Source organism: Tursiops truncatus, chromosome 13, assembly GCF_011762595.2.
Source record: "Tursiops truncatus isolate mTurTru1 chromosome 13, mTurTru1.mat.Y, whole genome shotgun sequence".
Taxonomy (NCBI): domain Eukaryota; kingdom Metazoa; phylum Chordata; class Mammalia; order Artiodactyla; family Delphinidae; genus Tursiops; species Tursiops truncatus.
In genome coordinates, this window is record NC_047046.1 from 27064260 (window position 1) to 27090951 (window position 26692).

Below are 26692 nucleotides of genomic sequence, written 5' to 3' on the forward strand. Positions count from 1 at the left end.
CCAAATTGTCCTCCAGCCCGGGCCCCTCTCCTGAGCTCAGCCTGCACAGCCCACGCGACACCCCCACCCAGATGTCTCCTGGGCCTTGACAACGGGGGCTGCTCCTCTGGGGGCCCCCACCTCGGGGACGGATTGCTCAGCACAGACGCTGGGAGCCCTGCCCACCTCTGCCTTCTGCTGGGTCCAACTCAAACACAGCCACAGCCCTCCTGGTCCCCCACCCGACCCTCCTTGGGCCTGGCCAGACCTGTGTGCCCACTCACAAGTCTTCACTGTGTTCGCAGAGGCCAGATGGGTCTATTCAGGAAATCAGAACCCATCTCTGCACCTCAGAACAAAGTCCCCAAGATCTGCACCCCACCCCACCCCCAGGTCTACCTGCTTCACCCTCAGAAGGCCTGTATGGCCCCTTGTCCCCATTCCCCACTGTGGCCTGGGTTTCCCTCTCCTGGGGGAGGGGAGGATGCGGGGCCCCAAAGGACGGGCTGGGGCTCTGGCAGTGCCAGGAGGAGCATGTGGCCATGGAGCCATGGCATCTGGGGGTTAGCCAAGTCCCAGCTCAGCATGGGGCCCTGCAGCCTCCTGAGTTGCTGGGGGCTCCCAGGCCCCACCTGAGGGCCAGCTGGTGGTGACAGGCACAGTCAGCCTGAAAAGTGCCCTGAGGGCAGATGGGTGTCTCTCAGTAAGAAGCAGGCTCAATAGAGGTAGTGAGCACCCTATCCCAGGAGGTGTGCAAGCTGAGGAGCTCAGGTGTGCCTCAAAGATCTTCGCAAATGCGTGTCTGCAGTTTCCTGGCTGCCAGGAAGGTGGTGGGAGCCCAGGGGCCACCATGCTGAGCAAGAACCCTGCACCCTCTCCAGATTTAGCAGCTTGGCTGTGTCTTCTTGGGCATGGCAGGGGCTGCTCAGGATAAAACTGGATAAAGAAACTCCTGCCTACGCTCCCTCTGCCCACCAACGCCCAGGCGCAGGCTGGCAGACTCCCGGCCTGGCTGTGCAGTCACAGGGACGGTGTCCGGCGGTGCTGATGGTTGCCAAGGCTGCCCTATACCTCCACACCAGACGGCACGGAGCTGTGTGTGTGGAGGCTGTCCAAGGTGGTGATGGGGTCTCCTGGCTCAAAGGGGACTGCCCATGCTGCCCACTTGGAGCCTGGGGGCAGTGCGGCCTGGTCTTGAAACTCAGATGTACCCGTGTCCACAGTGCTGAGGGGCAAACTGCCAGGGCTCACACGGGGGTACCAGGGGCCCCAGGCCCAAGGGTCCCTTACAAGAAGAAATGGGGCATGTGGGAGGACCCGGCTGAGGAGGGGGAGGGGCCGGACAGTAGAGGCAGGGACCCTCCCCCAGCAGTGCCCTGACTCTGCCCTGGGCTGGGGCAGGGAGGGTCTGAGCTCCCACCATGGGCACAGAGGGGCCAGGTGGGGGAGCGGGGCCTGGCTGCTGAGCACACTCCCTCCCCTCCCCCCTCCCCTGGGCTTCTGGAGCCCTGGCCGCCCCCACGGCCATCTGGCTCCACCAGCAACGTTCCCCCACTCCCTCGCCCAACTCACGGTGTGTTCCTCCCTCTTCCTGCTCCCCCAGGCCCCTGTCCCGAGGGGGATGGTGGGATGGCCACGTGGCTTCTTTTGTTACTGAGTCCTCATGCCCAGTAAGGACTGAGAAAATGTGCATGTGCACATGTTTGCCTGTGCTGCGTGTGAGCACGCGTGCACATGCATTATGTGTGCACACAAGTGGTCCCTGCCCTGCCTGTGCGTGCACGTGTGTGCGGTATGTTGTAGGTATGCGGCACCCTGGGCACACGCCAGAGCAGGCATGGCCACAGCACTGGCATGAGACCACAGGCAGTGGTATGAAGGTGGCACATGGCCCCTGCCAGGCCTTGGAAGGTGGGGTCAGCCTCACCACCCAGCACTCCATCAGGACCACCCTAGCCCACCCACACAGGGTCCTCCTGGACCTCAGGCTCCTCCTGGGACCACCTCAACCCACATGGGAGAGGGGGGCAGCCGAAGCTGGGCTGGAAGGCTGGGACCTCTAGGGACTCTGTGTGACCGCAGAGCAGATGTCCTCACAGAGGCAGCCTTGTCTGGCTGGGCATGGTCTGTGCTGGACACATACCTCTCTCAGACACCGCTGTCAGCCCAGCCGGGAGGGAGGGAGCCAAGGCACACTGAGGTCAGTCTTCATGGCCACCACAAGTGCTGGGCTGAAAAGGGTCGAGCTGCCTGCAGCTCAGGCCATACCACCAGGCAGCTGCCTTCCCTTCCTGGGACTCTGTGCCATGACGGGGGCAGGGCTGCACCTCCAGGGCCCACCTGTCTCTCACGGCTCACAGCAACCCCTAGCCTGAGAGGCCACAGCTTAGGAAAAGAGCTCTTTATTCCACATCGTCCAATATTTTTACACAAGTAAAATAAAACGCATATCTCTATATATCGCGATCCGGGCGGGAGGCGGCGTTCTGGAACAAACGCCCCAACCACGCCCTGTAAACATGACGGGGTGGAGATGGGACGGGCAGGTGGGCAGGCGGGAGGCGCCGTCAGGGAGGGCCTGCCACCCGGGGCTGGCTGGCAGTGGGAAGGGACCCCGTATGTACACACACCTGGCTGCTGAGAGAGGCTTTGCGCTCAGTGGCTGGTCAACAGGGCCCGAGCACTGTCCACAGCACCAGCGCAAGGCCCAGGGGGACGAGGCCCAGGGGGGCGAGGCTGCAGGCGAGGCCAGGCAGGGCACCCGAGCCCTCCACCCCACCAGCCCCGCCAGCCCCAGCACCCCCGCCACCCGCCTGGCCCAGACGGCACTGGCTGCGTGTACGGTTCTTGCGGGAACAACCTGGCCGCCGGCGAGGGCCCATGGTGGGGGGCTCCGGTGGCTGGGAGCCCTCAGGCTGCACCGCGGTCAGTGGGGGTTCGGCCGAGCCAGGCAGGGTCCCGAATGGGGAGTCGTTGATGTGTCGTGGGCCAGAGCCGTTGCCTGGCGGGCTGTCACCAGATGGCACACGTCCCTTTAGTGCGTTGCCAGCGGAGGCCGGACTCCCGGCCTCCAGCACCGAGGCCTTGTCCTCAGCGTCCGGCTGGCAGCACTTGGGCAGCCCCAGCAGCTCCTCATCGGCAGGCCCGCCGGTCCAGAAGGGACGGGACGGTCTGGCGGCCACAGCGCAGCCCTCCAGGTCGGCAGTGGCCAAGCGCTTGAGGTCGCGGCCAGCCAGGCGCGGGGGCAGGCTGCAGGGCAGCTCGGATGAGGAGCCGCGGAATTGCTGCAGCCAGGCCCAGAGCGGGCGCGCCCGGCAGTCGCACACCCAGGGGTTGTCATTGAGCCGCAGGTACTGCAGGGCCCGCAGTGGTGCCAGGGCCTCCGCGGGCAGTGCAGAGAGGTTGTTGGCAAACAGGTAGAGTGTCATGAGACGGCCGAGGTCCCGGAAGGCGTGCGGGTGCACGCGGGCCACACGGTTCTGGTGCAGCAGAAGGCGGTCGAGGCTGTGCAGGCCGCGGAAGGCGCGCTCGGGCACGCTGGAAATGCGGTTGCCGTGCAGGAAGAGGTGCGTGAGGTTGCCCAGGTCGCGGAAGGCGTCGTCGGGCAGCGCCTGTAGCCCGTTGTCCTGTAGGTAGAGGTACTGCAGGGCAGCCAGGCCGCGGAACAGGCCGGGACCCAGCTCCTGCAGGCCGCAGCGGTCCAGGTGCAGTGTGTGCAGGCGGCTCAGGCCCCGGAACGTGGCAGGGTCCACGGCATGCAGCTGCGCGTTGTCGCTGAGGTCCAGCTGCTCCAGGAGCGCCAGGCCAGCGAAGGCGGCGGCGTCGATGTGGGCCAGCGCGTTCGAGTGCAGCCACAGGATGGTGAGGTTGCGGCAGGCATGGAAGCTGGCGGCTGGCACGTATGTGATGCGGTTGCCGTGCAGGAAGACGCGCTGGCTGGCAGCCGGGATGTCGGCAGGCACGGCCTGAAGACCCTGCTGCGGGCAGCTTGTGGTTACCTTGGGCTCGTTGTAGCACACACAGGCACCCGGGCACGGCGCCGCCACACTCCACGCCTGCAGCCACAGCACCCAGGCCAGCAGCTGGCTCCCTGTGGGCAGAGCAGAGGGCAGTTCGTGGGCAGGGGCTCCTGCAAGGCTGGGGTTGTGCAGGAGGGGCTGGGGCTGGGCCCAGGATATGCTGCCGCCCCTGGGAACTCAGGTGCTGTGATCCTTGCCCCACCCGCCAGGTGGAAGCTGCTGCACAACAGCCCTCCAAGGGATCGAAAGCTCCACATCAGGAAACGTCGCCTGCAGACGCCCACGTCACCCTGCCTGGCACTCAAACACACGAGCTAACACGCCCGCACCCGCCGCCACTCGGGGTTAGCAGGTCACCACCAAGGCCCAAGTGAAGGCCTCCTGGGATGGACATGCACACCTGCAGATACCTTCTCGGACTCCAGTGAACACCAAGCCCCCGTGGGCCTGCCCGCTGTCCCTGTCCATCCCAGCACTGACCCAGCCTGTCCCTGTCCCATCAGCCCACAGGCCAGGCAGAGAGAGAGGCCCCGGTAAACACTGGAGCACCAGGCCAGCTCCACTCATGCAGAGGAGCCCTGGGCCAAGGATCATGGCCAGGCCTGCCTCCTGGCAGCTTCCGCAGCAGCCCTCCCAGAGGGTCCTCTCGGGCTGCAGGAAGGGTGGGGCTGTGACTCAGACCTGGTGCCCTGCCCAGGCCCCCAGAGCCCCTGGGGCCAAGGCCTGCCTGGATTCTGAGGGAGCCTCCCCACCTCAGGGAGCTGTGCTTTAACCAAGAAATTGCAGGGGCCTTGGTGAAGCCGGGAGCCACAGCCCCAGTGGCCCTCCTGCAGGAGTCTTGGTCCCACCAACAGGACACAGGAAACTGCCACAGCAGCCCCAGGCTCCAGAGCAACTCTGCCAACACAGACCAGGAGCCTAGGCCCTGAGGGCAGGCGTAGCAGGGCAGGCAGGTCCAGGGCTTGGGGGCACTGCAGTCCTGCCCCGTGAGCCCCTCAGGCAGGCTGCTCCCTCCTGCACATGCCCTCCTCACTGCCGCTTACTGCTTCCTGGCCTGGCTCAGAACACCTCCTGCAGCCTCCTCCCCTCGGCCTCATTCTCTGCTTGGTCTCCTCCCTGGGCGAGGAGCTTACTCCTTCCCGGCCAATCTCTGCACAGTCCAGCTGCCCCCAACCCTCCTGCCAAGACACGCTCCCAGCAGGTTCCGCCCCAGCCCAGGGGGCTGCAGCTCCCCTCTTCCCTCCCCCGTCTCAGGGCCTCACCAAAGACCTAGACCGGGTAGGAGACCCCTCCTGGGGTGCTGTATCCAGGCTGGGCTCACCAGCAGGGCCACAGGCCCAATACTAAGCTCCCTGCCTATCATCCCACCATTAGAGCCACTGCTTTGAATGCTGAAGGTTCTTTCCGCCTTCAGGAGTAAGTCTATTAAAATGTGAATCCCCCTGGGAGGGTTATGGCTTATCAGCTAACACTTGAGTTATCAGCTAACACCTTCGTTGACAGCTAACACCTGCGTTGACAGCTAACACCTTCCTTGGCAGTCAGCTGAGAGCAGGATTCTGCAGACATAAGGCCGGCTAAGTGCTGGGGCTGGAGCCAGGAGGGAGAAAGGAGGGGCCCACAGGCCACCTTCCCCAACCCAGAACCATGACCTTGGGCCCCGAACCCCCACTAAGTCCTCTCTGCCAGGGCCAGTGCAGACGCTTGCCCCAAGCCCAGAGGCCCAGCAAGCCGGGCATGTCCAGCGGTCACAAGGAATACGCCCTCCCAGACTCTGGTCCTCCGGGACTGGGAGCACCGTCCCCACAGCCTAGGCGCCTCCTCTGTCCCCTGTGCTCTGGTGGCCACTGAGGCTGGGCCATTGTTGGCTGCTGGGGACATGACAGCCCCAGGACCACCCCCTGCCCAAGCCCTGGGTGCCTCTCCCTGGGCTGGCTGCACACAGGAGGCCATGAGGGGGCATCTCAGCTATTCTATTTAAACTGCTGGCATCCTCTCCTGGCTCTCTCCTTATGGGCCTCCTTTGGAAAGTCGGGCCTGATTAAGCCAGCTCCCACGGCATCTCACTGTTGCCACGGGATGTGACTGTGCTATGAAAACAGTACTTCCTGCTCCCGAGACCTTGTGGCAGAGGACAATCTGGGGCAGGGTGAGGTGGGGCTCCAGTTACTCATCAGGCCAGACTCTGGACCTCACCACCACGGGCTGGGCCACACCACCAACTTGGCTGCCAGTGGCCGTCCATCATGACCATACCCACCACATCACCGACTGCACTGTTAGCACTGCACCCTGACCATTGGCTCCCAGGCCTGCAGCCATGGTCTGTGAGCTTGGCTGGGTTGGGGTCAGCTGACCACTGGAACCGGCCGGCTCCTCCAGCTTCCAGCCGTCGCTAAGCGGGGCCCCCGGAAGGCTATAAGCCATGGGCTTGGGGCCGTGCCCGCTCTATGTATGCCCTGAGATAGGTACCAGTGTTGAGCCACGCATGGGGGAAAGTGGCAGAGCAGCCATGTGGCTCGGCCCTGCCAGGAAGTGGGCAACAGGCGCGAAGACATGGCTCCTCTCTCGCTGAGGCAACTGCCTTTTGGAAACCAACTTCTGATGGTTGGTCCCTCAGCACAGGCCCTGCTGTCAGCATTGCGGCCGGCGGTGGGCTCACTCCTCGCCTCAGCCACAGTAATTGGCTCCAGCCTGGCCCCCTTGGGGCCTGCCTGCTGGTCTCCATGGCAACCCCTCTGCTGAGCAAGCAGAGGGGGTATCTTTCTATGAGATAATCAAACCCAACTTTGTGTCATGTTTTCATTCTCACAGCAGGGGCCTGGAGGCCCCACCAGGTAGTGGGAGGGTGTACCCTGGCCCAACCCCCTGGACCCTATCACTCACCTAATCCCTCCCAACCCTAAAAGTCCTCCCCATCCGTCCCCCCACCCCGTCCCCAGCCTGTCCTCCCAGCCCATCCTCTCATCCCACAGCCCCCACCCCCCAACCCATCCTCCTTGGCTTTGCAGTCCGGAGCCTGAGGCCTCTCTGGCCTGCAGATCTGCACTCGCTGGTCCTGCCCACTCATCAGAGGCCCCCAGGTTGCACCCTGCCTCACCTGTCTCTCCTTTCTCTCCCCCCCAACCCTCCCACTGGCCCCAGACAGCGGCCCATTCCCCTGGCCCCACCTCCCAGTCACGCCCAGCCTCACCGGGTCCAGTGGGAGCTTGCCTCCTGCACACAGGGTGAGAAAACAGCCCTGCCCCGCCCGGCTCTCATACACAGAAATCATCGCAAGGCACACCAGGGTCCTGGTCCCACACCAGGCCACCAGGCCCCCTCAGCTAGCTTCCTGCAAACCCAAGCCGGCCCCTCCCCTGCCATCCCTCCTCTTTCCTCGGGCCTCAGCACAGAATGGATGGGTCAGGGGTTTTCTCTAGTGCCCTCCCCACGGAGGGGACCCCTGGGTCATGGCTAGGAGCCCCCACCTTAGCCCTGGTCTGCTCTGGAGCTGGGGCAGGGGCACTAGGGCTATGGTTGGTGGAGGACCAGCCACTCCGGCCTTGGGGGTGGGGGCACAGCTACCAGACTCTGCTCAGGGTCTCTCCTCCGGGCCAGTTGACAAGGCCCAGGAGGCTGGGGGGCATCAGGCCTGCGTGTGGCCTCAAAGGCCATCTGCATTGCTCACCCTGATCCAGCTCCTGGCCACTGCAGGGGGCGGGGAGGAAGGTGGAGGGAGCAGGAGAGGGGAGCAGAAGGGAGGGGAGCCAGGAGGGGTGGAGGCTTCTGGGGAGTCACCAGCAGCCGCAGGAGCCAGTGGGCAAGTGGGCAGGCGGCTGCTGAGGTCAGCAGCTCAGAAACAGGGCGTGCTGGAGGCTGCAGGCACGGGGAGGTCTTCAGTGTGTTCCCTGGCCCCTGCCTCTCCCGGGGCCCCCCAGCCTGGGCTGAGGTTGCAGGAGTACAGCTCCCCTGAGGTCTCATGGGGATGCCTCTGCCCCCACAAGCGAGGCCGAAGAGATGGCACAGGGCTGGCAGCCTTGGAAGCCCAGAGCACGGGCTCAGTGCCCTCGGGCCTCTATGCCTCCCTGCGGCTATGGGGTGGCTGTAACACCCCCTTTGGGGGTCATTACAAGGGTCCACCAGCCGATATGATGAGGCATGAGTTGGAGCTGCATAAGAATCAATTTTCTTTTTGGTGTCGTGAGCCCATTTTACAGATTAGGAAACCGAGGCAGTGAGCAGTTAAACCATGGCCTGCTCCCACTCAGAGCCGGTCCAGGAGGAAAGGTGGGCAAGAGAAGGAGCCACAGAGCTGCCAGAAGGGGCAGGAGGGACATCCAGCCCAAGCCTGAAGAGCGGCCACTATGCGGCCACGGCAGGAGAGTGTGGGCAGCTCCCTCCTGTGCTCTTGGTGGCTGGGAGGGGACGTTTCCGGGAGGTTCTGAGCTGCTGCACACCCCCCTGGAGGCTGGGGTCAGCCGTCCGCGGAGGGGCCAGACCGCCGTAGCATAGCTAGGACATCAGTCTGCTCAGGACCCTCTCGAACACCAAGAACGTCCCATGAAGGGTCATGTCACAGATCGCAGTTACAAGGCAGAACAGGAGGCCATAGTCAGCACAGCCAGGCCAGAAATAGCTCCGAGCGGGGGTGGGAGCCAGTGGCGTCCACACACTGCAGAGGGTCAAGGCACCCGTCACGGCTGCACCCATACCCCTCCCATCCCTGCCAGCCCCCCACTCGCGATGGGCTCACCACCCACCCCCGTCGTCCATCTGTCCCCCCTTGGTCATCGTTGTTTCTCATACTCACCACCCACCTTCCGTCCGTCCTCCAGGCATAGACATGCGTGGCGGCAGCACACGTGGCCAGGGCGTTTCCTGGTCCCCTTCTCTGGCTCAGGTGCCAGGGAGGAGGGTGGCAGCCGCTCCCGTGAGGCAGCCCACCCTCAATAGAGCCCTGCGTCTCCAGGGGTGTGGCTACCAGCTCTCTGCCCGGCTGTGCCCCTCAAGGCCCCCTCCTTATTGATCTTTTCAGGGCGCAGCTGCGGGGCAGGGCAGGGCGGGCTGGCCAGGTGGATAATGGGCAAGGTGACCTACCGTGGCAGGAGGGTACTGGACACAGGGCTGAGCAGTTCCAAACACCAGGCCAAGCTGCGTGCAGTGGGGGAAACTGAGGCCCACTGTGGGCAGAGCCGGCCTCCTGACTGTGTTGTGCACGGGTGGACCCAGGGTGAGCAGGCCAGGTCCCTCTGTCTGGTGAGCTCTCCCAGGGGCTAGTGTATTTAGCCGTTTTACAGGTGAGGGAATGAGGCTTGGTGGGGGATGGCGGGCGTCTCTTGCTCACAGCCCAGGAGCCGGTTGGATTCCCAGCCCTGTGGTGTCCAGTTGCTGAAAAGCCTTGCTGGGCAGTAAAAAGTTAAAGCTCCCCCACCCCTACCTCACCCATCAGCCCCACCTGGAACCCCAAATTTCCAGCCGACACAGCACCTGGGAGGCAGCTCTGGGCCCTTACAAGGCAAGGAAACAGAGTGGCGGGGGAGGGTCTGGCCTGCCTGGGAGCTGGAGGCCCTGAATGCAGAGCCCACCCACTAGCGTGTTCCCCAGGGGGCGCCCTGTGGTCGGGATGTGGTCCTGGCTGTGACACCTGTGGTCCAGGAGCGGGCTGACCACAGGTGTCACGTGGGGGATTGAAGGGGCCAAAGAGCCCTGAGCTGGCCCCGGTCAGCAGGCAGACGTCAAGGGAGGAGCCCTGGAGCTCACTGCCAGGGTGCGGGTCCAAGAACACCCTCTGATGGGCAGGACACTGGGCCCAGCCAGCAGGCCTCAGGAATCCATCCTTGGCCAAGGGCAGGCTGCCAGCCTGGAGGCTCTGGAGCCTCACCCTGTCCAGTCCACATGCTCTTCACCCAGAGCCCACCTCCCTCGGCTCCCACCCAGGAGCCCCACATGGAGGGCTCATGACACCAGCATCTGAAGCCTCGTCCAGCCCCAGGACCCTGCCCATGCAGGCCACACCCACACTTGCAGCAGAGACTCAGCCAGCATTTCCTCCCCCCAGAGGCTGGACAGCCCTGTCCCCCCGACACCCAGCAAACCCCCCACTCCATCAGGCCACCAACAAACGCCCACTGCCTAATTACCTGGAGAATTCTGTCTCCACGACCAGCTCACCAGGGTCCTGAGGCTAATTCAATCTGGCAGCCAGTATAGGCTCGAGTCCCCAGAGGATGCTAATGAGAAACTGGCCAGTGGCCGACATGCCCCTGCCCCAGGGAGGCTCAGAGAAGGGGCATTCCCTGTGCCAGGGCCTGGGACCTACCGCCACACGCCTACCACTGTGCCCACCCGCCTGCCCAGATCCCCGTCCACTGCCAGCTCCTGTCCAGGACTGGACGCCTAGCCTGGCAGGGCCAACATGGGTCCTGCCCTCCCCGCAATCCATCCCACACTCCTCCCGGGACCCTGCATCTACCGCCAACACGAAGCTGACCATTCCTGCGAGGCCCTGACGGCAGCCTCCAACAGGGCAAATGCAGTGGAGGAGCCCACGCTTGGGGTGCACACACGGGGTGGGGGTGTGCACGCCATGGGCACACACAATAGGAACGCACTCTTGGAACTTGTGCTGCTGGGGCCCGCGTGATCAGGGCACAGAGGCGAGCCAGCCAAACAGCAGAGGGGCTGCTGTGCAGAGGCTGGCAGACATGGGAGCCCCACCCAGGAGCCAGGAGCCAGGCCGAGGGGTTCTGCTCTCCTCTGTGGTGGGAGTTGATGGGTGGGCACATTCCCAGGTGTTCCCGAGCCCTTGGCACTTGTCAACATCACCGAAAAGGCAGGCGGTGGCCTCTGCCCGAGCAGCATCTATTTGGCTATGGAAAGACAAATGCAGGTCTCCGGAGGCCCTCGACGGCTCACCCTTGGGGATCAGCCCATCCGGCCTCTGGGCCGCTGCGCATTAGCCCCGTCTGGAGGGAGCAGCTGGACTGAAGCCCACCTTCGCTGTCCCAGGAGAGCCGAGTTCTCGCAAACGCTCCCGACCAGGGTGGCTTGGGCCCCGAGAAGGGGTTAACATGGGCAGGGTGCTTGGGGGCTTTGAAACTGAGCTGGGAGAGTGAGGGTGGGGGGCAGCACTCGCCAAGAGAGACCGTGCGGAGCACCAGCATGGTCTGCTGAGCACCCCTGGCCAGAGGCAAGTGCAGGGCCCAGGACCCTCAGCCTGAGACGCTCCCATTTGAGTCACCACCGGCTGAGGTCTCTGCATCCAGGGGCCGTGGGTCCACAGGATGGTCCGGGGAAGCCTGTTGGCAAGGCGGCCTGCACGCCAGTGCCTCTCTCCTTTCCTGGACCGAGTTGTCCCACCTTTGTTATTTGTTCCTAAATGGGAAGAGTTGTCAGCTGAGGCCTGAATCCTAACATCTTGGGAAGTGCGTCAAAACTGACTTGCTGTGTACCCTCCTCCCAGCCAAGTGGACAGTGTGATGCTAGTGGGCCAGCGAGCCAACCCCTGTGTGACCTGGCCACAGAGCCAAAGAAGAGGGTGTGGGGTCCTGAGGAGGAGAGACCCCCACCATCCCAGAGGTGAGTGAGTGGGTGGACAGCGCTGGGCAGACACGAGACAGCCCTGAGCATTCCAGCAGCAGTGCCTTGAGGCCATGAGGGCCTTCTTGGTCGAGCCTGTCTCCCAGGGAGGCCCTGTCCATCCACCTTGACATCTCAGCCTCACACAGCACCAAGCACCAGTGGAGGGGAGAGCTGGGGGAGAGGGGGCCCTCACCTCCCTGGAACGCCCAAGTCACAGATGTCCCTCCCTCCTGGAGGTTTCGCTACATCCCACAGCACAACGAGGAGATGACCATCAACCCCACTCCTCAGACAAGGGCACTGAGCCTTATCAAGGCGTGGTGACCACAGGGAACCAGCAAGACCAGGGAACGGGGTCCAAGAGCCCCCTCCTGCCACATCAAGTGACCAGGGCAGGCCCTGAGCCCCAAGTGACCCAGATAACAAAAAGGGGAAGCAGCCCCACTGCAGCAGGTGAGCTGCTGAGCCCCTCCCCCCAACACATGCTCTGGGCTCTCTGACCCCAAGCTTTCTGCTCCATGGGCTGCCCGAGGTGGACCCCAGGGTCCAGGAGCCCTGGGCTCAGATGCCAGCTCTGTACACCCTCACCAAGAGGCTGGGGAAGCTGTCTCTACAGCAGTGACATGAGGATGACAACAGGCCAGGACCCACCTCCCCGGGGCCCCAAGATGCTTCCAGCCTGGAACCCCCCTGAGCACCTCCACCCAGGCTCTGGCTTTGTGGCCAACACCCTGCCTCTCCAGGGGCTGGTGTGGGGGCCTCTGCCGCTCTGACCTTGGGCAGCCCTGTCTGAGGTGAGGAGTCCAGGCAGGAGAGGCCCACGGCTCACAGGTGGCATCGCAGCCACGCTGATCGCTCTACTTGTCTTGAGGCCCCTCCTGCCTGGCATGGTAGCCCGGCTTTGTCCATGAGAGGCTGCGTCTGGGTGGGAGGAGGGCACGGCAGCCAGGCCATGCTGCGAACACACCTAGGGCAACCTCCCTGCCTCCACCGAGCTCAGCCTCAGTGGAGGGAGGAGGCTCGGAGACAGGCGTGGAGCCCAGCACAGATGGAATGGCCTCACAAGTTACTGCTGCTCCTCCCGCAGCACGGGCACACTCGGCGGGCCCCTCTGTGCCCACCCTCCACCCGTGTCAGAGACCTGTGTTCATCCCACCCCAGACCCAGGACAGTGATGCAGTACTCGCTGAGGGGTTAGGGAGCAGGGTGATGAGGCTGTTCCCCCGGAGAAACGTCCAGAGGAAGGATCTCCACCGTGGCCTCCGGCGTGTCCAGAGCAGCTCCTGCCTGACCACCCACACCTGCCAGTCGACAAGCCCCACTTTCAGCAGAGCATCCCGCCACTTCCCATGCTTCCCTAGTAAACGCTACCAGAAAACCAGGTGTCTGGAAAAGGTGCCAATGCTGGCAATCACGGCAATGTCTCCAGAGGAAGCAGAGACAGTGCAGCGAACAGATAAAAATTAGGGAAAATCTAATCAGTGTCCTCGTAGGGATAGAAGAGGATTTAAAACAAGAACTGGGTGCTATGAACAAGGAGCCATCAGAAAACTAGAAGAGTCCCTGGAAGTTAAAGATAGAATTGCTAAAATTATCCCCAAAATCAATAGAGAGGTTGGAAAACAAGGTTAAGGAAGTCTTCCAGAAAGAAAAACAAAAAGAGACACAGGGAAAAAATGATGAGATTCAGAAGACAAATACAGATCCAACACCTGTCTTAGGTAATTCCAGAAAGAAAACAGAAAATAGAGGGAAAAAGTTATCAAAGAAATAATACCCGAAAATCTCCCAGAGCTGAAGGCTCTCCTGGGTGAGTGCCTGGCACAACACGTGACATTCACAGTGCGATTTCAGGTCTCTGGGGGTCAAGAGAGGAACAGCAACACGGCAGCAGACTTCTCCACAGCACACTGGACGCCAGAAGACCACAAAACTGCAACGGCTTCAAAACTCTGGGGGGAAACTATTTTCAACCCGGAATTCTGGACTGGGCCAATCCAGCTTGAATAGATTTGCTAACCTTCAAGGGCTCATAGAATGATTCTTCACTGTGCCTTCCTTAGATGGTTAGCTGGGAATGTGCTTCACCTAAAACAGGACATAAACACGAACCCCAAGAAACACTGGGTGATGAAAGGCAGTCAGGGGCAGCTGTGAGGGGCCCCAGCATGCCCAGCCCAGGAGGGGACAGCAGGACAAAGGCCTAGAGGGAGACTTCCCCTGGGGAAAACGAGACACCCAGTAGAATGCCTGACACAGAGAAGAGTAAGCACGTGAGGGTGGCATATGGGACAAGAGAAAAAAGACAAAGTCAACTGTAAACTCCAGGAGAAACAAAAGGCCAGACGAGAGCGAGAGGGTCACCCCTGTAGTCAGGCAGTGACAAGCGTTCATGTGACCCGGATTAGGAAACACTGGTTATGAATTTAACTGTCGGTAGTGAGACAGCCACACTGGGGAGTGTGCTGGAGAAGAGGGGGCTGGGGTAGGAGACATGGAAATGTGAAGGTAACCACCTGGAAAAACAGGGAACACGGCAACAGCAGGTGGGTTGGAGGAGGGCTACAAACCAATGCCCCAGACCAGCCTCTGAGGGCTGGGTGCAGGCTTTCACTTTGAGCAAGATATGGCCGACCACAGTGTTATCTTTTTAAAAAGACTGCATACTTGGCAATGAAATCTCAGAAACAGAGATAAATAAAAAGAAGAAAATAAAGCATATCTGCCAGAAGGTGAAGACGAACGTGGGTTAGCAGCAGGCGTCTCCAAGGTACAGGAAGAGAAAGCGGGACTGAGAGCTCTCGAAGCCTCCTGGTGCTCAGCCCAGCGTCTGGCTGCTCTTCAGCGGCTGCTCAGCCAAGGGTGGCCAAGGACGCCCCCGGCCTTCGGGGACGCTCCAAGCTCCTGGCTCCAGGGGCCTCTGAAATCCAGACTCCTGAAGGGACAGCTTCCAACCTGAAGATCCATGTGTGCCCTGGGCCTTTCACAGTCCTACCACCTCCAGGCAGCCCCTCCCACTGTCCCTCCTCAGCCCTGCCTGCTCCGGGGTCACAGATCCGACACCCTGACCCCAGACCGGGGACCCTCAGGAGCAGGGGATCCAGCGGATAAATCCGGGCCCTCGGGTAAGGGTCTGCAGCCCCTGGGAGGGCTCCCCTGACCTTGGCCTCTATGAGAGCCCCAATCGCGTTTCTGCATCCAAATGCATGACACGCAGGCAGGGGTGACGTGAATAAGTAATTGCTCTTTTATTAACGAGTGATAAATTATTCCTATATGATTGTGTGTGATAACTCTTCCTTATTTGAAATCAATTTGGGATGGAAATTGTTGGCGGCTTCTCACCAGTGAGGGTGGGAGGACCAGGCGCGCCGCTGCCTCCTGGAAAAGCAGGTCAGTGTATTTCGGCTACTTCCTGAGGCTGATGCACCAGGCGCTCCTGGCAGCAGAAGGGGGTCGGCTGCCCTGGGGGCGGGGCTGGGAGGGTGGCCTCATTTCCTCAGCACCAGCCCCCGGGACAGGTTCCCAGCATGGCCTCTCCCACCCCACCCCCCGCCTCACTGGACCCAGGGCACCGATGCCCCTGGCAGAGGAACGGGCAGGCTGGGGAGGAGTCCCTGAAGGTCCAAGGCATTGCTGGGGACTGCCGTGGCCAGGCATCGGGAGGCAGGGGGCCATCTGCAGGCCACACTCCACTCATCCCCTCTGTGTAAACCTGAGGACCCAGGCAGCCCAGCCTTTCACCCGACAGAGGACATACCCAGCGCCCAGCTGGCCTCCCTGCCTCCCCACCCAGGCCGGCACGGCTTGACTTCACCAAGCCTGATGAAGGCATTTGCCTTTTCCCTAAAAATTTTCCTAACGAATTCACATCCTCATTCCCTTCTCACTCAGCCCAACACACAAGTGTCCCCAGCACGAGCCCAGGCCTGGGTCAGACAGACTTGCTCCCCACCCAGTGCCCTTGGAAGGCCCTCGGCCTGCTCACCTGCAGATGGCCTGTGAGGGGCTGCACACAGCAGGTGCTCAATAACCACTGAGCCAAGGAAAGAAGGGTTGCACCCCGAAGGCCTCCCTCAAGTTGACCCCTCACCGCGTGGCCCCATGGGGCCAGGGGAGCCCGGTGTGGAGGAGGAAGCAGACGCGCAGGGAATGGGGTGCCCTTGGCTGGTGCCCACGGCCCTCACAGGCCCCGCCTGCTCAGAGCAGCACCCCGTGGCCCAGGCCCCTGCACCTCTTCTGTTGACGCATCAGAAAAATCCAGCAACCCACTGGGCAGGCAGCCAGCTGCCTCTCGCCCACCCTCCTACTGTTCCCTGGTCACAGGCTTGCCCCCGTCATGAGCCAGGTCACCCCAGCCCAGACACGTCGCCCTGCTCAGCTCAGGCATGGCGAGCAACCTCCGCCTCTCAGAGCCGGGTCTGTCATCTGTAAAAGGGGGAGGCTATGTCTGAGAACTTGACAAATCACTCCCAGGGTCCGTGAAACCCCCACCTCTGTCCACTGCCAGGTGCCCCCTTTGCCCCACACCTCAATGGTCAACTTGGCAGGTTTGCCTTGCTTGTTTCTGCACCCCCGGGCCGTGGGCTCCTTGGGGCAGGACTAGGGCTGGTGACGGCACAGGAGATGCTCCATAAACATCCGTCACGTGAATGTAAGAAGTGTGAGGCTGTGGAGATGGCTGTCCCAAAGGTGTCCAGGCCCAGGAGAGTCCATAGGGCACTGATGTCCCCACAGGGCGAGGCAGCAGTGCCTGATGCCAAGGGCAGCTTCACTTCTGTTCCAGGCTGAATGTCTGTGCCCCACCCCCCAAATTCATATGCTGAAGGCTTCACCCCCAATGTGATGGTATTTGGAGGTGGGGCCTTGGGAGGTGATTAGGTTTAGATGAGGTTGTGAGGGTGGGGCCCCATGATGGGATTAGTGCCCTCATAAGAAGAGGTACCTGAGAGCCTGTTTTCCTGTGAGCAACGTGAGGAAGGCGGCTGTCTACAAACCAGGAAGAGAGCCCTCACCAGAACCGACCCTGCCAGCACCCTGATCTCAGACTTCCAGCCTCCAGAACTGTGCGAAATACATTTCTGTGGTTTGAGTGTCCGTCTGTAGCATTTTGCTATCACAGCTTCAGCTGATTAGTACAACAAATTTCTTAAAACTCCAGTATATTTTTCCAGATTTTTCTACAATGCACATGAACTGGTAAAATCAGAAGAGTTTTTAGTTTGTTCCGTTTGGTCTCATGTGCTGACACTGGATGGGGAAGCTGGCCCAGGGTAGGGTGAGTGAGGCCAACCCCAGGCAGTGGGAGTCCCTTTCAAGAGCCCCGTGCTGTGGGGTCCCCGCCCGGTCTCCCAACCTCTACAAACCCATTCCCTTGGCTGAAAAGTGCAGACGACAGGCCCCACCTCACAGGGTGTTGAAGCCACACAGCTCACGCAGGCCTGGTGCGCACAGTGGATGCACAGGAAATGCCCGGCCCGCCCGCCCCACGGGAGCACCTCATGTTGCCCCTGGCAGGGGCCACGTCCCCCCGATGGAGGGGAAGTTAAGCTATAGCTACCAAGGGCATGATGGCACCTGACCTGACCTAGCCTGACCTGACCTGGCCTGACCTGAGCTCAGGCAGCACCCCCACCTTGTTCCCAGACACCCCCCTCGGAAGGCTCTTCTTCCCAGAGTCCCACCACGCACATCCTACTCCCCTCCCCAACCACAGCCCTGCCCCGAAACCTGGACTTAGCCCCTAGGGTGCCACTGAGGGAGTAGGCGAACAAGCAGAGTGCATGGAGCTTGGCCGGGGTCTCGGTCCCTGGGCTCCCACCAAGGGCTCTCGGCAGGGAAGGGGCCTCAGCTAGGCCTGAGGGGCCCTGTGCGCATGACATGCCAGGCAGGGCCTGACCCCACCTGGGCCTCGGGGCAACGTGGGGACAGTGAACCCACCAGAGTCCACATTGGCCACCCGGCAGGAAATGAGCTGCGGGGGTCAAAGCGTGAAGGCCTACAGCCCTACCTCCCTATTTCCCACCACCCACCCCAGGGACATACTGCCCCACCAGAGCCCCTTGTACTGACAAGGATGGTCCTGCTGTATCAGGCTTCCTGTGATCTGGGGGTCAGGGGACGCAGCCACGGCGTCGGGAGGGCTCCGTAGAGGTACTGACACCCCCCCATGCCACCACCACCCACGTCAGGCCAGCCTGGGAGATGGGCTACAACTCCAGCAGCAGGTGAAGAATAGAGTCCATTAGGGCCACCATCTGTCTCAGCCATGACGGGCCCTCTCGGTGACATCCAGGAGGTGTGTAGATGGAATATCTTTATGGCGAGAGTTTTTCTTTTGCCAATTTTCGAAAAGGAAGCCAGACACTTGTCACACCTGTCCCCGTGTCAGCCTCTGCCTGACAGAAATTGGGGCTGAGGCAGGGAGATGAAAGACAGCCTGGACATGGCCGGAATGCAGGGGCCACGTGTCACATGGCTGGAGCACAGAGCAGCAGGCTGGCCTCCTGCTGGGGCACGCCGCCATCCACCTCTGCGGCCCCCACCCCATCCTTCCAGCCTGAGCTCCCCGAACCCCTCCCTCTGCACCCCTCTTGGTCCCACAATCTCCTCATCTGAACCCCATCTCCCTCCACCCTGCTGCCCAGGGCCTCCTGAGCCCACCCCAGGGGCCCCGGCGCACGCACTGGGCTGTCCCGGAGTCTCTGGGCTTCTGCTCACACCAGGAGCCCCTCCCCCTCAGCCAGCAGCTCCAGGGCCTCTTTAAGACGTGGGCCCAGGGTGGCCTCGGTGAGGGCCCAGTGGGGGACCCAGGCCTCAGGCTCCTCACCAGCTTGCCAGCACCCATGCCCTCACTTCTCTCCCCTGGGTACCTAGTGGGCTTTGGGGTGTCTCCCAGGGACCTGGAGGGCTGAATATGTCACAAGAATCTCGAGGTCCCTGCTGCCCGGCATGGGGCTGGCCTGAAAGTAATGCTAGAAAGCACTTGCAGGGGAACAGAGGTGGAAGCCAGTGGCCCTCGGGGACCTGTCCAGGGATCCCCATACCCACACCTGCATTGTGCATTGTGGTGCACGGCTAACCCCACCAGGGGTGAGGAGGGCCCTCCCCAAGGGAGGGGGGTCACCTGCTAGGCCATACTCAGGAACCCCAGCCCCAGGGCCCCCCTCCGCCCTCCATTAGTCCCCACGCAGTGGGATGGGGGTTGCTCACTGCCAGGGCTACATGACAGTCCTGCTGCTTCCTCAGATGGCCCTGGGGGCCACAGCCTCAGCCCCCAAGGAGATCTAAGAGCATGGTCCCCACCAGGTTCATCAGCCACTGCCTTACATGGCCTCATCCTCTGGGAGGCCCTGGGGAGCCTGGAAACTGGGACTGGACGGGTGTGACTGGCTAGCTCTGTGTTCTCTGAAGACAAGTGGGGGCTGGACGTGTCCCGAGAGAGCAGGGAGGCCTCAGCCAGGCCAGAGGGAGGGAAGAGGCAGTGGAAAGCATGGGAGAGATCACAGCAGGGCTCTGGGAAGGGTGAGGGTGGCCCAGGACACCAGAGCCCACTCGCAGGTTCCTGGCTGGGGTGTGCTGTGGAGGCAGGTGAGAGAGCTGGGTACGGGGTGTCCTGTGTGACCTTGGGACCCACAGCCCTCCCAAGACCACTCTGATGCCCAGTGCGTCCTTGTGGCCAGCCAGGACTGGTCTTTCTCTGGAATTCTGCTTCCAAGCACATCTTTGGGAACAGGAGATGCTTCTGGGCCAGAGGCCACACAGGGGGCAGATGGTCCACCCTCCCTCTGCCCAGTTCCCGTCTTGCCCAAGGACCGGGCAGGAATACTGGCCTCCTTCTCGCCACACCAGAAGGCTGGTGCAAAGTGAGCTGTGGGGCAAGGCTTCACACCCACGTGGTGAAGCAGGGAGACCCTGAACCTCCTTCCAAGTCAGCACCGCAGCCGGCTCAGCACCCACCTGCCCCAGGCCCCCGCTGGGCCTCCGCCTCTCACTGAGAAAGGCAGACACCCCATGAGGGCGCCAACTTCCCCTCCCCCAGCTGCTGGCCCTGCCTGGGGCCTGCACCTCCCACCCCCATCCCACCGTGTCCCCCCAGCCCCATTTCTCACTTGGGTCCCCATGGCATTAACTAATAGGTCACAGACCCCCCCCTTGGGACGGGTGGCAAGGACCTCATGCAGAAGGGCTGGTGGGGGGAGGGAGGCCCCAACAGGGGCTCCTCCTATGCGCTCAGCAGAGGCTCCTCCTCCAGAGAGGACAGTGGGGCCCACACCCATCACACACCTGCCTGAGTGCCACCATGATGTCCCCAGGGCAGGGAAGGACTTGGGAATCTGAGGAGGCCCCTGGGACATGGGGGCCCCACGAGGCCCCATCACAGCCTCTATTTCCACGGCAAGTTCCAGCTCAGGGCAGGAGGTCCCACCTGAATGGGAAGGAGCCCCAGAAGCTGGGACAGTCAAGCCCTCACCAGGGGCTGTCCCGTGGGCATCATTCACCACTGACCCCCCTTCGCAATCTCCTGTGTGACATGGAGGCTCAGAGGGTGAGTGGCCTGCCAGGTGCACAGCTGGCTCTGGGCTGAAGTCCTGGGCTCCCAATGCAAGCCCCACTGGCCCTCGGCTAGAGCAACTCCCCCACAGGTTGGCACCTCTGCTCTCTCTCCAGACCTGTGCCCTGGAAGGGACCGCCCTCTTGAGCCACCTTGGGCAACTGGCCTGCGCCTGATGGCCAATGGCCAACCCTGAGGGCTAGGACCACCAGCTCCTGCGACCCTGGGAGCTGACTCAGGGCACTGCCTGAGGCCACCCTACCGTTCATGGCTCCCTGCACACCGGTGCCAGGCCTGAGCTAGACTCAGGGACATGGACGTGGGGAGGCAGACACAGGTGTGTGTGCCAGGCACTGGAGCCAGGGAGCCAGAGTGGAAGAGACATTCCCAAACCAGACCCCCTGGTCCAGGCCTCATCGGGCGGTAGACACAGGAGAGTTCAGTCAGGAGGGGCCTGGCTGGCAACATGTTTTAGGAAAGCATCTCAGAGCCTGAAAGGAGGATGAGATGGTGGACAAGGAGACATGGGTGTCTGAGGCCACAGGCCCAGGAGGGGGGCTAGTCCACAGCAGACCTTTGATGAGGGATAAAAGGGGACGGGCAGGGAGGGGTCAGACTTGATACTGGACTTTGGGGAAGGGTAGAGGGAGGTGGCCAGGACTATGGACCTTTGGCCAAGTTGTAGGGGGTGGAGGGGCAGGTGGTATAAGGGCGATCACCACCAGACAGGCTGAATCTGAGGGACCCAGGACACCCAGTGGAGCAGAGCAGCACGTGTAGGGAAAGTGGTGTGGAGCTGCTGGGCGGGGGCAACCTAGGAGCCTGAGACCCCCACTCAGCTGCACAGGCCTGGCACACAGCCGGGAGGCAACAAACGTTTGCTAACCAACCACTGGGATGCAAGGGCCAGACAGAACTCCATGACAGGCCAGGTTAAGGCCTCAGAGCTGGCCCTGCCAGGCAGGCCAGGAGGCCAGTAAGTCTGGGGGCTGTGGATTCCCTGCCGGCCTCGAGCCCTCCCCTGCCTACCATGTCCACTCTTTGCCCCTCCCTATATACTGAGCACCTACTATGTGCCTGGAGCTGCCACAGGATGCCATGAGCCAGCCACCCACCCCCACCACCCCCAGAGCCCAGCACCCCACACACCTCAGACTCAGAGGGTTTTCCCACCCATGAAGGCATCGAGTGGGAATCCCACCTCTGGTCGACAGCCGTGGATTACGGACAAGGTCTCTGGTGACCAGGAAAGGGCAGTGCTGCCCAAGGCCACACAGCAAGCCGGTACTGCAGAGGCTGATCCAACGGCTGCCCAGACTTCAGGGCAGGGAGAATTCTGGCAGGTCCCTGAGCCCACCCCATCTGGGCTCTGGCAGGAGGTAAATAAAGGCAACATCTCAACAAGGTCACAAGGGCTGGGACAGACCGGGCACATGGTGCTGGGCCCAAGCAGTTGAGGGGCAATCTGAGAGGGCTCCCGGGAGGAGGTGAGGAACTTAGAGCCTTGCCTTGGCCTGAGCCCCTCAGCACTCCACCCCCTTCCTCGATGGGCCCCTCACCCATCAGCTTCAGCCTTAGCCTGACATTTCCCGTGACATTTGCTGCAAAGAAATAGAGCCATAAACCCAAAGGTTAAATTTGCACATTGCCTTGCTGCCAGGAGAGCATGGTCCCTCCACCCACCAGGTACTTGGCTGCAGGATTTGTGTGGGATGGCCCACCCACCCTGGAGCCCTTGATGGACCCAGGCCCTCCAAAGGACCTCAGCCACTGTTTCCCAAAATAGGTTACTGGATACACTAGACCCTGAGTGTGTTACACAGGGGTGGTAAAGGAGCTCTGTCAGCACCTCTTACCCAGCCATTCCCAAATTCGCTTGACCACGAAACACTTGTCCAAGCCCCACCAACATTCCGTGGAACCTCAGTTCCATGGAGCATGATCTGTGATGGCGTTAGGCCAAAGAGCATCCCCCTGGGGCACCAGGAGGCTGCCTGAACAAAGTTGAGTCAGCTCTTGACACCCCGGTTCCTCCACTGGGCTCCCCGTGTCACCATCAGCCCAGCTCCACGTGCCAGGGCCTGGCCGGGGCTCACCACCTGCCAGGCCCACCTGGGCCAGCCTTAGACAAGCACAGCTCCTCCCCATGGCCCCTCCCCCTCTGGGAGGGCTTCCAACAGCCCTGCCCTTCAGCTCCACCTCCTGCCCTGGGTTGGCGGCGGGGGTGGGGGGGGCACTAGCAAGGCTGTAGGACTGGGCCGCCATGGCCCATTCTCTATCCCCAGGCAGGGAGAGGCAGCGGGCCCACTAGGAGACAGGACTGTCAGGACACTGCGGGGCTAGGGCGGAGGCTAAGCGAAGGGGGCAGGAGAGAGACAGCCCCAAAGCGCCGCCGCGGGCTGCACTAGGGCTGGACCAGCAGCAGAGCCGGATTCCTGATGAAGGCCAGGAAACAGATTGCTCTTGTGAGTAGCAGAAATGCAACCCCAGGGATGGGAGAGGCCCGAGGGCTCTGCCCTGCTCCACTTAAAAGGTTGGGAAGGGTTGGGATCAGGCCCTGCCTCCTACTGGGGGAGGGGCACCTGACCACGCCCCCGGGGGACATAGCAGGGTTGCACCAGGGACACTTCTCTGGTTGTCCAGCTGCACAAGCGCGGGCAGTGTGAGAGGCCGAGGCAGGTTTGGATAAATAAATGATGGCGCATCCTCGGGAAGGGATTCCACACACACCCGCAAACCCATGATACACAAGAACAGTTTCCGACGTGCAAAATGTTTAAAATACAGCGACCAAAGAAGAAACTGCAGCACAAGACACCCGGCTGGGCCCACACGATCCAGCAACGGCACCAGGAGATGCAGGGGTGTGGATGCTGCTCTGGCTGGGCTGCCATTTTCAGCTCCATGGCCACCTGTCCTTTAAAGCATTTAGTCCTATAAACTCAGGTGGGCAAGGACCACATCCCTTCACCTGCCTGGCTCAGAGGGAGTCTGACAGGCCAGGAATAAGTGAGTGAGTGAGTGAACGAACAGGTTCCTGAAAGCAAACGTGGCATCTGGAAATGGACCGCTGGAAGGGGCAGGAGCAGGCGGGCCACAGAAGGTCAGGCAGCCCAGCCTAGGGGTCAGAGGTCAGAGCCCTGGGCACAGGGCAGCCTGAACCTCATTGACTGTGCGGGGCCAAGAGCCGTCAGGAACCCCAGGATGGGGCCCGGGGGCCAGAGTGCCACTCACACCTATTCCCCATGCTCACTGAGACCCCCATTCTCCCATTCCTTTGGCTCAGTTCACTGGTTCTTCATGCTCCTGACCCCTCTCTGGATGCACAGACTGAGTCTCCACGGAGACTTTCTGGCTACAGGCCCAGGAGAGCAGGAAACACAGCCCTGGGGTGGTGGGGGTGAGTTCCTCCTGCCTCCACCAGCTGGGCCCCTCCTGGTGCTGCCCCAGCTGCCACAGGCCTCCATGCCACAAAGCCATGAATTCAAGGCCGGGGCAGGGAGCACTGAGGGGCCAGCCCAGCGTGCCGGCTGTCCTGAGGGCAGCGGAGGGAGGGTGAGGTCGGAGTCTAGAGAGTGGGGGTGGGGACAGCTGCACACATCGGGCCCCTCACCGCCCGTCACTCACAATGAACAAGAGCAAACAAACCCTGGGTCCCACCAAGGACCTGGGGCAGCCCTCAGCCTCCCCTGCCTTCCAGAGCCCGAGCACATCTCCTACGGACCCCCTACAAGCCCTCTTGGCTGTTGAGACCCCCTCGGCCAGGCTCTCCTCCATGACCACAGGGAGAAAGCCAGCTCTGACCTAAGGGCCCCCAGCTGACCGTTAGTCCTCACATAGGGAAACCAAGGGTCGGGGTTCTGCAGGCTTCCAGCTGGTAAGGGGCAGAGTAAAGATGCTGCCCCAGTGTGGGGGACACATCGGTGGCCACTTCACACCTCCCACAGGGCCCTCTCTCCCTCTCTGCCTCCCCACCTGCCCACCCCCTTCTCCAACTCCCCAGTGACCTCGATGGGCCTTTATTTCCCATCTGCAAATGGTTAGGAGGGAGGGTCCAGCTGGCAGTGCAAGGGTTCCAAGGGGGACTTCCCTGTGTGGGAACCATTGAGTGGGGCAGGGTGGTGGTGTTTTCAGTATTTTGAAGGCAGAAGCACTGGGGTCAGAGCCCTGTGGGGGTCTCACCCTTTAAGTGTCCCCAACAACCCCTGAGGGAGGCCCAATTACTGACCATGTCACAGGTAAGGAGACTAAGGCATGGGTGAACTGCACACCCAAGGTCAAACCACTATCGGTGGCTGAACCAGGACCCACATCCAGGCCCTTCTTCTCCTGCCACCCCACACCCAGGAATCAGGGTCTGTGAACAGCCTTGCAGGGACCTGGTTCCTTCCTCACCTCAACTGGAGTAGAAGTGGGAGCGGTGATGATACCCACTTTAGAGATAGAAAGACTGAGGCTTAGAAAAGGGGAGTGGCCAGCCCCACTGCCCACCCTGTCGTGGGACCCACCCCTCTGTTTCAAGCCTATAAGGATGACCTACTTGTCGTCATTCTACAGACAAGGACACTGATGGGTGCGGGGGAGAGCAGGTGGTGTGGCCCTGCCTCTCTGAGCCCTGGCCTGGGGTCCTCCTCACCACAGTGAGAGCGAGTCACCAATACCCTTACCTCAGACTGCACACAGCACCTGAGGCAGCTGACACACCACAGAACCTCTCATCAAGAAGGCTCTCGCCGTGGAGACCCCTAGGCACCCCCTAGGCACCGGGGGCAGAGCTTTCCTGAGGTCACCCTGGGTCAGCCGTGAGGTGGGCATATTCCTACCCTGAGCTGGACCTAGTGGCAGACTGCAGAGCATGCCGGGGGTCTGGCCTGTGTGTCACGGTGCTGACCTGGAGGTGTGAAATGGGTCTTCCCTGCCTAGGTGGGTCCCAGCCCCCATCAGCCACCACTGCCCCAGCCTGGGGGGAGGGGGGGAATCAGACACTCCTTTGGCCTCACACCCTGGGCTGGGGCACTGGGCCCCCAACACACATTCCCTGGGCCTCTGCTACAGATTTGGGTGGAACCTGGCCACGGGCTGCCTGGGCACACAGGGGCACCCACGTCCGGAGGCAAAGAGACACATGCCGATATGCTCACAGGCACACATGGTCATGAGAACAGAGACACATGTGCAGACGCATACCGAGTTCACACACACACAGCCCCAGGGGGCTGGGAGGGGAGAATCCCGGACACGGGGGTCGGATCCTGTGGCCGGTTTCTCACCCTTCTGAGCTCAGGCTGCCCAGGGCCTCCCCCTTAACACACGTGCATGTAGGCACAAGAATAGGTCCCTCGGAGGGGACCCAGCGTGCGCCAAGCGTGGAGACCACAGCAGGCACGCTATGTGCACGCATGGTCGTGGGCGAGCAGGCGGGGGCGAGGACATGGATGTGCACCCACAGCGTGTGTGTGTGTGTGTACGCGTGCACACGGGGCAGCCTGGCATGCATGTGCACATGCGGTGTGCAACTGTGCAGCCCTTGTAGACATGTGCACGTGCAAAGAAACGTGTGCAGCCTGCGGCACCTTGGAAATAAGCAGGGCACCCTGGGGCAAGGGGGGGTGGGGGGGACGGTGGGAGCACCCTCCAGGCAAGGCATGTCCAACTCCCCCTACAGGAGGTCACCCCCAGCACCTCACACCAGGTAGGGGGGAAGGGTCCCATGAGAGCTGCCAGGGAGGGGGTGCTTGGAGCCCCACCACCTCTGGTGCCCCTCAGCGGAGCCCGCAGGGGCTCTCAGGCACCCTCAGGCTGCGGATAGGGGGTGCTTGGCTGCGCCTCTCCTCGCCCGCCCCCTGGGGGGGACAGCTCTGGGCCAGCCCCGCCCCCCACGCCCTCTACTGTCGCCAACGCCCCCATTCATCCTGCTGCGGTCTAACCCCAGAAAAACCAGATGTCCTGAGCTGAGTCCGCGGGTCGAGGATGGAGGCGGCTGGACACCCCCCACCTCTGCTCGGTACCCGGGTTTCTTCAGACCTGCTTATTAACCCCTTCGCGGACGGGCGATCAGAGGCAGGACCCCACCCTTCCAGCCAGCAGCCCCCACACTAGCCCCGCCGCCGCCGCCAACTTTCCAGGGAAGCGGCAACTTTTCCTGCTGCCGCGGGCTCCGCCCTCCCGGGGCCGGGCAGCATTGCGGTGGCCTCGTGGCCGCGCGGTAACCCTCCGCAGCCTCGGCAGCCCGGGCGCGCCCCGCGGCTCAGGGAGGGGCGCCCGGGTCCCCGCCCGCCGGCCGGCCCGGGCGCGGCACTCACCTCCGGCGGACGCCCTCTTCATCTTAGGGGTCGGGCAGGGCGCGTCGGGGACCGAAAGTCGCTCCGGGGCCGGCGCCCGTCTCCCCGCGGCCGGGTCCGCATCCAGGCGCCGCAGCTCCGGCCCGGCCCCGGCCCGGCCGCGGGACGAGGCTGCACGCTCCGCCCGGTTGGCTGGGCTGTCGGGCGGCGGCGCGGAGGCGAGGGCAGCCGGCCGGGAGCGGATGAATGTTTTATGGGATCATGTGGTTTGACGCGCGAGCGCTCCGCCGGGTCCC

The 26692-nt window shown here is 62.3% G+C and overlaps 1 protein-coding gene across 1 annotated transcript; it reads right to left on the reverse strand.

Moving 5' to 3' along the window:
* Positions 1 to 2365: 2365 nt before the first annotated feature.
* On the reverse strand, positions 2366 to 26692 carry RTN4R (reticulon 4 receptor). Its single transcript, XM_033837502.2, has 2 exons — positions 26418 to 26692; positions 2366 to 4069 (listed from the first exon to the last, which is right to left on the reverse strand). Exons 1-2 carry the CDS (start codon positions 26437 to 26439, stop codon positions 2646 to 2648), a joined length of 1446 nt encoding a protein of 481 aa, XP_033693393.1. The 5' UTR covers positions 26440 to 26692; the 3' UTR covers positions 2366 to 2645.